Genomic DNA, 14,022 nt, shown 5'->3' with positions numbered 1-14,022 from the left:
CTCTCCCTCTCCCTCTCCCTCTCCCTCTCCCCCTCCCTCCCTGTCTCCCTGTCTCCCTCTTTCCCTCTCTCCCTCTCTCCCCTTTCCTCCCTGTAAGCATGTCCTGGGGTAAGGACTAAAAATATACATATACAGGGTGTCCCAAAAAAATGTATACACACTTTAACAGCTGATAGCTCAATTTTGAAGATGAAATCTATACTAATAGTAGAGGAATGTGCAAATTGACCTGGACGCCGTCATGTAATGACCAATCAGGATGGGGGCGGAGCCGCGGCGGAGAGCTCTCAGCACGCCTGTGCCAGGGTCTGAAGGACGTAGAGAGGAAGGGATAGCAGATAGGCAGTTAGGGGGATCAGGCCAGGAGGGGAGAGCAGATAGGCAGTTAGGGGAATCAGGCCAGGAGGGGAGAGCAGTTAGGGCCATCAGGCAGGCAGGCAGGTGTGCGGTTAGGAGCCAATGGTTCCGGATTGCGAGAGGGATCCCAGATTGGAGAGGGTGCAGGCCGGGCTGAAGGAACCCCTGCCCCCATGCACGAATTTTGTGCATCGGGCCTCTAGTGTATTTTAATAAACATTGCCTTTATAATTATTTAAAGTGTGTGTATACATTTTTTTGGGACACTCTGTATATAAAAATAAGTTATCCTGATTAGCAGCCTTTTTTTTTTTTTTTTTTACAGGGATTACATAGAAAAGTAAGACTATATAAAGTTTAGTGCTAATAGGGAATGTAGGAAGGGATATTTTCCATTAGCACTAGACAAAAAACTCTGTCTACTTTAGAATTGGGCCTGTGCTTTGCCTTGGCTGTGTTATTCAGAATTTAGCACACAAGTTGGAGGTTGTCAGCATCTGACTCAGAGTGTCATGTTATATTTTACATAATTTGGAGTTCAGGTTGTTTTTGTTTATAATGTGGGATTTGTGATAAGTAGGAATGGAAGGACTTGTTACTTGAGTTAACAAAGCAGATAGTACTGAATCAAGTTTTTCTTCATGTGGTGACTGTTACACGAATAGACATCAGAAAGAAAAAAGCACTTAGCTCTATGTGGACTTGCTTTCAGAACATAGGAATACCTTTGTTAAATGATATGTGTATTATGGAAGATGGGTAGCTACATAAAACATTAACACTAAACTAAATTTCTGGTGAAATAATAGAACCACTTTAAGAAAACTTATTTTAAAAAATGTTTTTATTGATTTTAGAGAGAGGAAGGGAGAGGGGGAGAGAGAAACATCTATCAGCTGCTCCTGCATGCCCCCTGCTGGGGATTGAGCCCGCAACCCTGATATGCCCTGACCATGAATCGAACCAGTGAATGGGACAACGCTCCACCAACTGAGCCACAACCAGCCAGGGTGCTGGTCAGTTTTTTAAATTATGTAACCCTAACTCTCTATGTACAATTATTTAATCAGCTCTTTTGTTTGACATTTTTATTAAATATTTCAGGTATTCCAAAAAATGTAGAAAATAATATAATAAGCACTCATGAACAACAAAAGAATTATGAATAAAGTTGAAATCCTTTGTGTAATTCTCTCTAACCCCATTCCTCCTCTTTCTCCCAAGTAATATCACTATCTTATATTTAGTGTTTACTATTCCTGTTTATATTTTTATAATTAATATCAATATAAACATTCATTAACAATAGATAGCTTTGCCCTAACCAGTTTGGCTCAGTGGATAGAGCATTGGCCTGCGGACTCAAGGGTCCTGGGTTCGATTCCGGTCAAGGACATGTACCTTGGTTGCGGGCGCATCCCCAGTGGGGAGTGTGCAGGAGGCAGCTGATCTGTTTCTCTCTCATCGATGTTTCTGGCTCTCTATCCCTCTCCTTTCCTCTCCGTAAAAAATCAATAAAATATATATTTTTTTAAAAATTTTAAAAAAGATAGCTTTGTTTCACATTTTAAAACTTTATGTATCATTCTGCAACTTGTTTTTTACTTAAATTGTGTCTGGCTCTTGTTCAAGTTAAGAAATATAGCTCTAGTTTTTCTGTTTTTGTTTTTTTTTAAATGTTTTTATTGATTTCAGAGAGAGGAAGGGAGAGGGAGAGAGAGATAGAAGTATCAATGATGAGAGAGAATCATTGATTGGCTGCCTCCTGTATGCCCCCTACTGGGAATTGAGCCCGTTACCCAGGTATGTGCCCTGACTGGGAATCTAACCATGACCTCCTAGTTCATGGTTCGATGCTCAACCACTGAGCAACACCTCCTGGGCTAGTTTGCTTATTTTAATTGCTGTATGGTATTCCGTTGTAAGAATACTCCATATTTTACACAGTCTTTTGATGATGAGCCTCTAGGTTGTTTGGGACTTTTCACTCTCACAGACAATGCTTCACTGAACATTCCCATAAATGTTTTCTTATAACCTGTTGTATCTAGAGTATATACCTAGAGTACAGGTATAGAATTGCTGGGTGATCTAGTATGTATATCTTCAGTATTATGAGACATTGACAAATTGCTTTATAAAGTGACCATATCAATTTTTATTTCACACCAGTATTGGAAATTTCTTGTTCTTTCACATTTTTGCCCTTTTGGTGTCAAACTTTTATTAGTCTAACTAAAGTAAAATGGGATTTCATTATGGTTTAATGCTCTTTTCCCTGAGTAAGAGAAAGTATTTATTTATATTTGTGGCTAGTGGGTCTATTTCTCTGTGAATTACCTCTTCTTATATTTGTCCACTTATCTTTTAGGTTAATTGTGTTTTTGTTATTAAGTATTAGAATTTTAAATAATTTTGATAATCCTTTGTAGGTTAAGTTGCATTGATTTTTGGTTCCACAGGAAAGTTCAACCTTCTGAACTTGTAGGGAGTGTATGGACCAAAGAAGATAAAGAAATAAATTCTCCGAATTTATTAAAAATGATTCGCCATACTACAAATCTTACTCTCTGGTTTGAAAAGTAAGTTTTTACTTACTGTGTCTCATTCTTAATAATAATATTAACTAATATATAAGCCAAAATCCTTGCTGAAAATATATTTTCTACATGAGTTGAGGAAATTGGTTTCTAAACCATAAATTTTTTTCTTTTTCTTTTTTTGTTAGGTGCATTGTGGAAGCAGAAAATTTTGAGGAACGGGTGGCAGTACTAAGTAGAATTATAGAAATTCTGCAAGTTTTTCAAGATTTGAATAATTTCAATGGTGTATTGGAAATAGTCAGTGCAGTAAACTCAGTGTCAGTATACAGACTAGATCATACCTTTGAGGTAAGTTTTAGGCTTAAATATTTCATTATTTTGAGGGAAGGTAAAATTAAAGAGATTCCTTCTACCACCTATCTTTTGTGGTAAATCTATCTTATTCCCTTAAATGCAATGATTTTAAGATATTAGAAAATTACATCAATATATACTAAGTAAGCCTAGGGTTCATGAAAGAATCTGGGACTTGAGACTTTGTTTAATTAATATGCTTACCAAAAGTGTAATGAAGTTCCAAATGGATTTTTTTTCAACAGCACATTGATTGATAGTTTTAAATAATGACAAAGGATTTCAGATATAAGTATACAAATTACTTTAATCATCTTTGGTAGATAGAGAAATAACATGGAGAGAACCCTTTCTAAAACCTAAATTTACATGTTTTTTCAAATCATAAAGTAGTATATGTTTAGTGTTTATTATAGAAAATTCAGAAGATATAGAAAGTATAGAAGGAAATTTCACATGTTTTTAATAAAATTTAGATCATATTGTACATAGATTTTTATGGCCTGTACCTTTTTATCATAAATATTTTCTTGGTGGTTTTTTAAAAAATATATTTAATTGATTTTTTTATAGCGAGGAAGGGAGAGGTATAGAGAGTTAGTTAGAAACATCGATCATCTGCCTCCTGCACACCCCCTACTGGGGATGTGCCCACAAGTACAGGCCCTTGACCGGAATCGAACCTGGGACCCTTTAGTCCGCAGGCCGATGCTCTATCCACTGAGCCAAACCGGTTAGGGCATATTTTCTTGTTTTATTAGCTTATCTTCAAAAACAAATTTTTAATGACTGAGTTATTTTCTATCCAGTGATATAAACCATAATTTATTTTACACACTATTGTGGGACAGTTAAGCTACTTCTGATTTTTTTGCTGTGGTAAGTAATTTAACATGGAACATCCATTTACAGAAATCTTCGTAAGAATTTGATTATTTCCCTAGAATAAATTTCTAGAGATGGAATAGCTGGCTCAGAGTATTTGTACCTTTTAAGACTTTTGATAATATCATCAAGGTACTTTCTAGCAAGATATGATAAATCCCTCTGGCTATTACCTTGTTAAAAACTTATTTACAGATTTCATAGCCCAGAGAAAAACCTTCTTTTTAGATATTTAAAAAAAAAAATAAGTAGTAAGGTTGAATGTCTTTAAATGTATTTATGGGCCATTTTACTTTCTTCTTTGTAATTTATATACTCTTTCTGGTATTTGGATGTTTGCATCTTATTAATTTTTATCATCTTTTATATATTAAAGATATTAATACCTAGTCAAATATTGCCCAGGTATTCTTCAGTTTCTATTTGTCTTTAACTGCTTTTTAAAAAATTTATATAATGTTTTTATATATGAAGTTTTATCATTTTTATTTAGTTGAACGTATCAATCCTTCATTTATGAATTCTTCCTTTATTTTTGTACCCAGAAAATCTTTTTTATTGTCTAAGTCAACGGTTCTCAACCTGTGGGTCGCAACCCCTTTGGGGGTCGAACAACCTTTTCAGGGGTCACCGAAATACATCCTGCATATCAGATATTTACATTACAATTCATAACTAGCAAAATTACAGTTATGAAGTAGCAACAAAAATAATTTTATGGTTGGGTGTCACCACAACATGAGGAACTGTATTAAAGGGTTGCGGCATTAGGAAGGTTGAGAACCACTGGTCTAAGTGAAGGATAAAATGTTAGAGGCACAGCAATGCAAATATATTGCCTTTGGCAATGTGAATTTTTACAGTCTTTCTGGAAAGTGATCTGGAAATAAATGTTAGAATGTGCATAGTCTTAGATCCAGAAATAAAAGAGCCAGACTATAAAGTTAATGTACAAAGATGTAATTTCTGTAGCATTAACTGTGGCAACAGAAAACTAGAAATAACCTGGATGTTCATCAATAAGAGAATGATTGAATACGTTGTCCTACTCCTATAATGTAGAATATTGTTCAGCTATAGAAAAAAAAAGTGAATAAGGATCTATATGTATGTCTTGGAAGAGTATTTCTGATATTTTGGGGGAAAGTCATTTAAAAAACATCAGAATAATGAGTATAATATGATTTCATTTTGATGTAACAAACATTAAACATGTAAGTGAAGTTGTATGAGCATTGAGAATAGTGTGGAAGGATACATACATTTTTCTTAACATTGGTTCTTTCAGAAGGTTGTGATTAGAGGGGAGTGGAGGATAAATGGCTTTCATGTATGTTTTTTTCTATTTGGGTGTTTTCATTTTGTTGATTTGTATGACCTTTTTTTTTTTTAATTGATTTTTTACAGAGAAGAAGGGAAAGGGAAAGGAGAGTTAGAAACATCGATGAGAGAGAAACATCGATAAGCTGCCTCCTGCACACTCCCCACTGGGGATGTGCCCGCAACCAAGGTACATGCCCTTGACTGGAATCGAACCTGGGACCCTTGAGTCCGCAGGCCAACGCTCTATCCACTGAGCCAAACCGGTTAGGGCTGTATGAACTTTTTATGTATTAAAGATATTAACAGTCAAATAGTGTCAAATATTAATCTTTTAATAAATTAATTTCAATTCTAATTCTGAAATACTCTTAAATAGTGTATTTAGTTTAAGAAGTTCAGGTTTAGTTTGTTATAATATTGTGTACAGAACAATATTTCTGAAAATGTGTATTAGGTATAAAGAATAAAAATATAAAGAACACCTCTATACATGGCATCTAATTTAAGAACTTCTACAAATTCAATTTCTTTTCTTATCCCTTCAGAGCCAGCTACCCTTTTGATTCTGAATTTCATGCTTATTCCCTTTCTGCTTTCCTTTTCTTTTCTTTTTTTTTTTTTTTTTTTTTTAGTCCTCACCTGAGGACATGCTTAGAGAGAGGAAAGGAGAAAGAGAGAAACATCAATTGTTTGCCTTCTGTAAGTTCCCACCAATCATTCTTTTTCAAGAGTGGCTACTCCTGACCCCTTTGTTCTTCTATATACATTTAAGAATCAGCTTAAGTTTCATTTTTTTTAAAAGTTTGGATTTTGATAGGAATTGCATGGTTTTTGTAAATCAATTAGTGAAGAGCTGACGTTTTTACAGTGTCTTCCCAACCATGACATGAACATAGCATATGTTTCAGTTAGTTAGTTAGTTAGTTTAATAAGGTTCATGATTTTCTTGATGGAAATCTCACATCTCTTTGGTTAGATTTGTAATAAGTTAAAGGAAATGCATTGAATGGTTCTCCATCAGGTATAATATTTGCTGTGGGGGTGCGTGTGTATATACTATCAGCTTAAAATAATGTAATTAATTAATTTTAATAAGAAAATAGAATAATGAAGTATAAAATAAATGACTCTGCTTACTTGACTTAGTAAATTTTTATTTAGTTCTTGTCTTCTCACAGCCTTCCCCTTCTCAAAACCTTGCCATAGCCTCAAAATATCTTTCAGTGGGAGAATATTTGAACACTAGGAAATTATATTTCTCTCCTAAAGCTATAACTTAAAACTCTGTGTTAATCAGAATTATAAATAATGAGGTCCAGAGGAAGAATTTTTTTTGTTGTTTAATCCTCTAATTTATATTAGAAAAAAAAACTAGGTTTTTAAGTTTTATATTTATAGATATCAGAAGATAAATTTCAGGCAAGTGCAGAAAGGAATACTTATCTCTTAATTTCAAATATTTATAAAAATGTATAAAGTTAAAAGCTCTGCATTCATAAAATATGATTGAACTGTAAAAACAAGTTATACTTAATTATATATTTGAAAGGCCTTGCAGGAAAGAAAAAGGAAAATTTTGGATGAAGCTGTGGAATTAAGTCAAGATCACTTTAAAAAATACTTAGTAAAACTTAAGTCAATCAATCCACCTTGTGTGCCTTTTTTTGGTAAGTTACTAGGTATGTACTTATATTTGGGGGGAAAGTGTACTAGTATTATATACAAAAGAAACCATCCTTGAGAGGCAGATTGTCCTTATTTGATACCTGAGAGCATCTACTTTTATTAGCTATCTATATTAATAAATAAAACTTAAACTCTCTATTTCTTTACCTGTAAAATGAAGACTGATAATACCTCATAGAGCTGTTGTAAGGAGCTCTCTGGGGTCTCTTCTATAAGAGCACATATCTCATTCATGACGGCTCCACCCTCATGACTTAGGCACCTCTGAAAGGCCCCACCTCCTAAAACCATCATATTGGGCATTAGGATTTCAACATGATTTTTGAGCATTCATACCATAGCATGTATGAGTGTACACACCCACACTCGAGCACACAACTGGTTGTGACAACCAAAAATGTCTCCAGACATTCCCAAATATCCCTTAGGGAACAAACTTGCCCCCAGATGAGAGCTACTGATTTAAATAAATCAATAATTATGCATGAAAAAGGAACTAAAATTTTCTTACTGTCCCAGAATGAGGAATAATTCTTTTTCTGTTTAAATTATGGGCTTTGGGGAACAAAATTAGTTTATAAATCTCTAGTCTTATTAATTAGAATTAGCTTAAAATTTATTTATCAGTAATCATTTAAGATCATTGGCATTAGATATTATAACCAAATATTAAAATGGTTAGAATAGATTTAGCACTACAATTTAGACTTTGTGAACGAATCCCTTTTATTTTAGGCTACTAGTCTAAGAAGTGACAAATTAAGCTTTTTCAAAACCCTAATATTTTTATTTTAAATTATTTCCTTGTTAAATTCTTAATGTAGAGTTAATTATTACGTCTGTCAGACTTATCAACATTCAGGAATAGAATTGCTGGATTTTAGGATATCTTTCAGCTTTTCTAAATAGGTTGTTTTTCCCAAATGGTTAAATAACCAGTTTTATAATTTTTCTTCAAATACATTTTTTTACTAGGAATATATTTAACAAATATTCTGAAGACTGAAGAAGGGAATAATGATTTTTTAAAAAAGAAAGGGAAAGATTTAATCAATTTCAGTAAGAGGAGGAAAGTGGCTGAAATTACTGGAGAAATTCAGCAGTATCAAAATCAACCTTATTGCTTACGGATTGAACCAGAAATGAGGGTAAATATATTTTTTTGGCTTATCTTTAAAAGAGAACATGTTAAATCCTGTCATCTCTTAAAAATATCATAACCATACATTTGCTATATATTTTTCTATGAAAATAAGATAATTTTGTTAATAATTAATGAATAGATAGAAATGGCAAATATTACGTATTCTGTATTAACAATCTAAAGTTAATTGTTATTAGGTATTTTCTCTTGAAAATATTGCTTTTTTGTATAACTGGTTCAAGTAACACTTGCAAAAAATATATGAGAAATGGAATGAAAGAACCTTTCTGATGTTCATGCAGTAAAAAGAAAATCCACTACTAGTACTATCACTGATTGGTATCTATTTTAGGTATTTTACATACCAATAAAACTTTAATTAATACCTTCCTAAGAACACTGGGTTTAAATAGAAAGGTGCTCGTAGAATACTATGTATATACGCATAGCAAAAAACTATTTTTTTAAACATTCTATCAAATCAGTGGTTCTCAACCTTCTGGCCCTTTATACAGTTCCTCATGTTGTGACCCAACCATAAAATTATTTTCGTTGCTACTTCATAACTAATGTTGCTACTGTTATGAATCGTAATGTAAATATCTGATATGCAGGATGGTCTTAGGCGACCCCTAAGGAAGGGTCGTTTGACCGCCAAAGGGATCGCGACCCACAGGTTGAGAACCGCTGTATCAAATGATGTTTTATTTTCAGCAGTAATTCCTAATATTGATTCTGTGGTACTGTAAGACGTGGAATACCTTCTAAATTAGAGTAAATTATGATATTATATTTATGAAATGAATTTTATTGTTTTATACTTATTTGAAAATCAGAACATAAAATAACATCCAAATAGGTTCACCTCACATTAAAAATTATGCTAAACTTTCAGATGTAGTCTGCAGATTGGGCATATTGAATGAAAATGGCCACCATTCTTCTCTCCTAAATTATAAGATGGTAACTGTTCTTTGTTCCCAGTTCAAAACAAAGTACTCTAAAATCCTAAGAAAGAATGACCTAAAGTCTAAAATACACCATTATGAAAATGTAAACAGATACCTACTCTAAAGAAAATGGTGATAAGCTACTATTTCATCCCATTCTCTCACCATTGGGCCAACCATCTTTGATGTGGAGCTTCTCAGGGCTAAGGAAATATGTTCTTGAAACCCAGATTAGAGTTGACAATATATTTCCCCCACAGAAATAATTATAGTTTGGTTATACTTGAAATAGTACTTTTAGCATTCATATATGATCCTGTATACACTTCCTACCATCTGTTAAAGCATTCTTTTGGAGATGAGGTTGTGTGGTGTGCAGAGAATGCTTTCTTTATGATTGAGCCAAAGTAAGTTTCAAATGTAGATCAAGTAGCTATTTACTTTTCAAACCATAATTAACCAAGCTAAATTATATTAAAAAGTAAACAGTGAGAAAAACAAGAACACTGCTGCTATCCTATCTAATGAAAGAGAAACATGGTAATTAGCATACGACCGCTACCCTTCCCATTGGCTAATCAGCGAGATATGCAAATTAACTGCCAGCCAAGATGGCGGCCGGTAGCCAGGCAGCTTGACACTAACATGAGGCTTGCTTGCTTCAGTGACGGAGGACTCCAACGTTCCCCGCCTGCCTTGCCGGCCTCTGAGCTTGCAATTTAAGAAACATTGTAACAAATATAGAAGCTAAACAAAACCCCAGAAACCTGCTTTCAGCGAGCCCGGGATCTCAGAGCTGGAGTTATACATTGTTTCGATTATAGAACCCAAACAAACCAGATACCTTCTTTCAGCAGCAGAGGCCTCAGAGCTGGAGCCAGAGCTAAAGCTGGCCCAGAATAAAAAAAAGAAAGAAAGAAAAAAAGGAGCAGTTGGGAGCTTCAGTCGGCCTGAAAACAGCCCTCAACCCCTCACCCAGACTGGCCAGGCACCCCAGTGGGGACCCCCACCCTGAAGGGTGTGTGACCAGCTGCAAACAGCCATCATCCCCTCACCCAGGCTGGCCAGGCATCCCAGTGGGGACCCCCACCCTGATCCAGGACACCCTTCAGGGCAAACCAGCCAGCCCCACCCATGCACGAGGCCTCTATCCTATATAGTAAAAGGGTAATATGCCTCCCAGCACCAGGATCAGCGGAGCCGCGAGGCCTCTTGGCACCGGGATCAGCGGAGCCGAGAGGCCTCCCGGCACTGGGATCAGCGTGACAGGGGGCAGCACCCAAACTCCCTGATCGCCCTACGGCTGTGTGTGTGACAGGGGGCGGGGCCACAACCTCCCTATCCGCCCTGCTCTGTTCGTGACAGGGGAAGGCGCCCCAACCCCCTGATCAGCCCTGCTCTGTGCCTGATAGGGGGGAGCTCCCCAACCCCCTGATCACCCTGCGGCTCTGTGTGTGACAGGGTGCGGCGCCTCAACCCCCTGATCGGCCCTGCTCTGTGTGTAACAGGGTACGGTGCCCCAACCCCCCCACCCCCCACGGGCCCTGCTCTGTGCGTGATGGGGTAGAGCCATAACCTCCCCATTGGCCCTGCCCTGAGTGTGAGAGTGGCGGTGCCCCAACCCCCTGATCGGCCCTGCTCTGTGAGTGATAGAGGGCGGCGCCCCAACCCCCTGATCCGCCCTGCCCTGAGTGTGACAGGGGGCGGTGCCCCAACTCCCCTTTCGGCCCTACTCTGTGAGTGACGGGGGAGCTCCTCAACCCCCTGATCGGCCCTGCTCTGTGCATGACAGGGGGGAGCTCCCCAACCCCCCAGATTGACCCTGCTCTGTGCGTGACAGGGTACAGAGCCCCAACCCCTCTGATGGGCCCTGCTCTGTGCATGACAGGGGGCAGCGCCCCAACCCCCTGATTGGCCCTGCTCTGTGCATGACAAGGTATGGAGCCTCAACCCCCCTGATGGGCCCTGCTCTGTGCGTGACAGGGGGTGGCGCCACAACCTCCCCATCGACCCTGCCTTGAGTGTGATGGGGCGGTGCCCCAATCCCCCAATCGGCCCTACCCTGAGCGTGACTGAGGGTGACATCGCAACCTCCCAATCTGCCCTGCTCTGTGCATGACAGGGGGCAGCGCCCCAACTCCCCAATCGGCCCTGCTCTGAGCCCGACCAGGGGCTGCACCTAGGAATTGGGCCTGCCCTCTGCCACCCAGGAGCAGGCCTAAGCCAGCAGGGCGTTATCTCCCGAGGGGTCCCAGACTGCGAGAGGGCACAGGCTGGGCTGAGGGACCCCCCCTCTCCCCCCGAGTGCACAAATTTTTGTGCACCAGGCCTCTAGTCTGTAATAATAAAAGCGTAATATGGTAATTAGACCAGACATCCTTCTGGACAAAGCCATGGTGAGGGGGAAGGGAGGGGGAGCATTGGGCCTCTAGTAACTTTATAAAAGTCGTTAAATTGCTATTGGTTCATATGATTTAACATAGTTATCCTAAATTGTTTCAATGCAATATAATTTTCTTGAAATTGACAGGATGCCTGAAAAATAGAAGAATTTCATACTAGAAATTCTATAGTTAATTTTGTGTACTGCTAAAGCTAAAACCCAGTACTTGTTTTTATATACAATTCTAACTAAACCACTTTGAAATCAAATAAAGCTAAATCCAGTAATTTATTTCAAAGAAATGATTCTAAGGAAATCAGAAATGTACAGAAAAATTTATGCACAAGGAGTTAATAATAACAATAATTATTATTGTAATAGAAAGAATTAGAAAGCACCTATATAGATAACTACCTATATGGAGATTGGTGAAATATTTTTTGGAACATCCATCTGATGACATACTATAGATGAACAGATTTTATAAATATAGAGTTATATATAGAGTTAATATTTGTATTTTATAAAAGTAGTAAACCACAGGGGAAAAATAATTGAATATAAAATTTTAAAAGTTTAAAAATAACTGTGATGTGATCCCAATTTTTCATAACAAATGTGATCTAGGTATCCATAAACATTCACACACAGTTAAAACAAGGATATTTTAATAGTGAAACATTAACAGTGAAATCTTTGGTTAATGAGATTACTGTTTATTTGTCTTTTTTCACTTTACTAAATCATTTAAATTTTCTACCTAAAACTGAAACTTAAGCTTATAAAATATTATCTCATAAAGAAAAAGGTTATTTTACTCGATAAGTTTGTTTATTATTGTTCTCTAAATTGCTTTTGAATAAACTTTTGTCCAATTTAGCTCTCCTTTTTTCTGATTTTCAAAGTTTCATTGTTGATTAAAACTATAATTCTGTTGTAAACAATTTTGATAATTTACTGGTGATGATACTTTTATTGTTATAATGAGTAGGGATCATATTAACTGAGGGATAAAGCCATTATGTGGTAATAAGTGAAAATCTGTTCATCTTCTTAAAAGAACTTTAAGACTAGAATATATAACTTCTATACAATTTTATTCGAAAGCAGAAAGATTGGAATCAGAAATCTTTGTGGATTTTCAGACATTATGATCTCTTAATTTGTTGGTAAAATAAATGTCTTAACAAGATCTAAAACATATACTTATGGATATTTAATTCCAGCGGTTCTTTGAAAACCTTAACCCCATGGGAAGTGCTTCTGAAAAAGAGTTTACAGATTATTTGTTCAACAAATCACTAGAAATTGAACCCCGAAACTGCAAACAGCCACCTCGATTTGTAAGTTCATTACAATTTTGAAAAAAATTGTTTTTAATACAATATTATCTTCAATGTTTAACAACCTATTTCCATTAAAATTGTAATTTACTTGAATAGCTAGGTCTCTTTTAATCCTTACCTGAGGATATGTTGTTGTTTTTTAATTGATTTTAGAGTGACAGAAGGGGAAAGGGGGAGAGAAAAGGAGGGAGAAGGGGAGAGAAAGGAAGGGAGAGGGGGAAGAGAGAAAGAGGGAGAGAGAAGGGAGGGAGGGAGGGAAGAAGGAAGGAAGGAAGGGAGGGAGGGAGGAAGGAAGGAAGGAAGAAACATTGATTGGTTGCCCTCATACATACCCCAACTGGGGATGGAGCATACAACCTTTTGGGGTATGGGACAATGTTCCAACTAACTGAGCCGCCCAGCCAGGGCTTGAAGAGCTAGTTTTAATGTTTTGTTTTACAGTAGTATACTATTTCTAAAATTACATATATTGTGGGGGGAAATGTTAACCTTTTGATAAAATCTAGTTTATCATTTATCTTAGTACCACTTACTTATCTGTTCACTTTTTATCCATCCTAATGTAAGGGGAAAGCTGTGAGAAAGTGAGAACCTAAAATGACAGGTAGCTGGATGAAACAGGAAATGGAAAGACCTGAGAAGTAAGCAGGTGTATCATGGTTCTTCTGGCTCGACCATGACTCCTGCCATTAGAGCACCATGGTTGTCACTAGAACCCACCTCTTTTGTTAAAATTTGCTGCTACAGTTCCTAGTTATTCCTTGGGTTTACAGTGGCAATCAAAATAGTGGAAGACCAATTCTTAGTAGCTAGAAGTGAAGCAAGATGTGAAAGGAAATAAAAACACTTCCGCCAAGCAGTACGCTTGTAGTTTCATATTACCTCATTTCTACAGCCGATATGCATCTTTTTTTTTTTTTTAATATATTTTATTGATTTTTTTACAGAGAGGAAGGGAGAGAGACAGAGAGTTAGAAACATCGATGAGAGAGAGAAACATCAACATCAATCAGCTGCGTCCCGCACGTCCCCCACTGGGGATGTGCCCGCA

General features: G+C 36.9%; 1 protein-coding gene across 12 annotated transcripts in view; it reads left to right on the top strand.

The window, feature by feature from the left end:
- SOS2 (SOS Ras/Rho guanine nucleotide exchange factor 2) overlaps positions 1 to 14,022 on the top strand; it is a 103,251-nt gene that overhangs the window by 80,107 nt on the left and 9,122 nt on the right. For 7 of the 12 annotated variants that reach the window (XM_036306201.1, XM_036306196.1, XM_036306188.1 and 4 more), the window contains 5 exons: positions 2,790 to 2,939; positions 3,086 to 3,248; positions 7,012 to 7,129; positions 8,124 to 8,296; positions 12,852 to 12,968. In XM_036306201.1, the coding sequence (XP_036162094.1) occupies positions 2,790 to 2,939; positions 3,086 to 3,248; positions 7,012 to 7,129; positions 8,124 to 8,296; positions 12,852 to 12,968 (721 nt within the window). The remainder of the gene's footprint in view (positions 1 to 2,789; positions 2,940 to 3,085; positions 3,249 to 7,011; positions 7,130 to 8,123; positions 8,297 to 12,851; positions 12,969 to 14,022) is intronic. The other 5 variants (XM_036306169.1, XM_036306220.1, XM_036306218.1 and 2 more) reach the window with 3 other exon arrangements.

This window comes from Myotis myotis, unplaced genomic scaffold (assembly GCF_014108235.1).
Source record: "Myotis myotis isolate mMyoMyo1 unplaced genomic scaffold, mMyoMyo1.p scaffold_m19_p_1, whole genome shotgun sequence".
Lineage (NCBI taxonomy): Eukaryota > Metazoa > Chordata > Mammalia > Chiroptera > Vespertilionidae > Myotis > Myotis myotis.
Note: the sequence above shows the minus strand (reverse complement) of the source record. Positions and strands in the feature narration are given on the sequence as shown.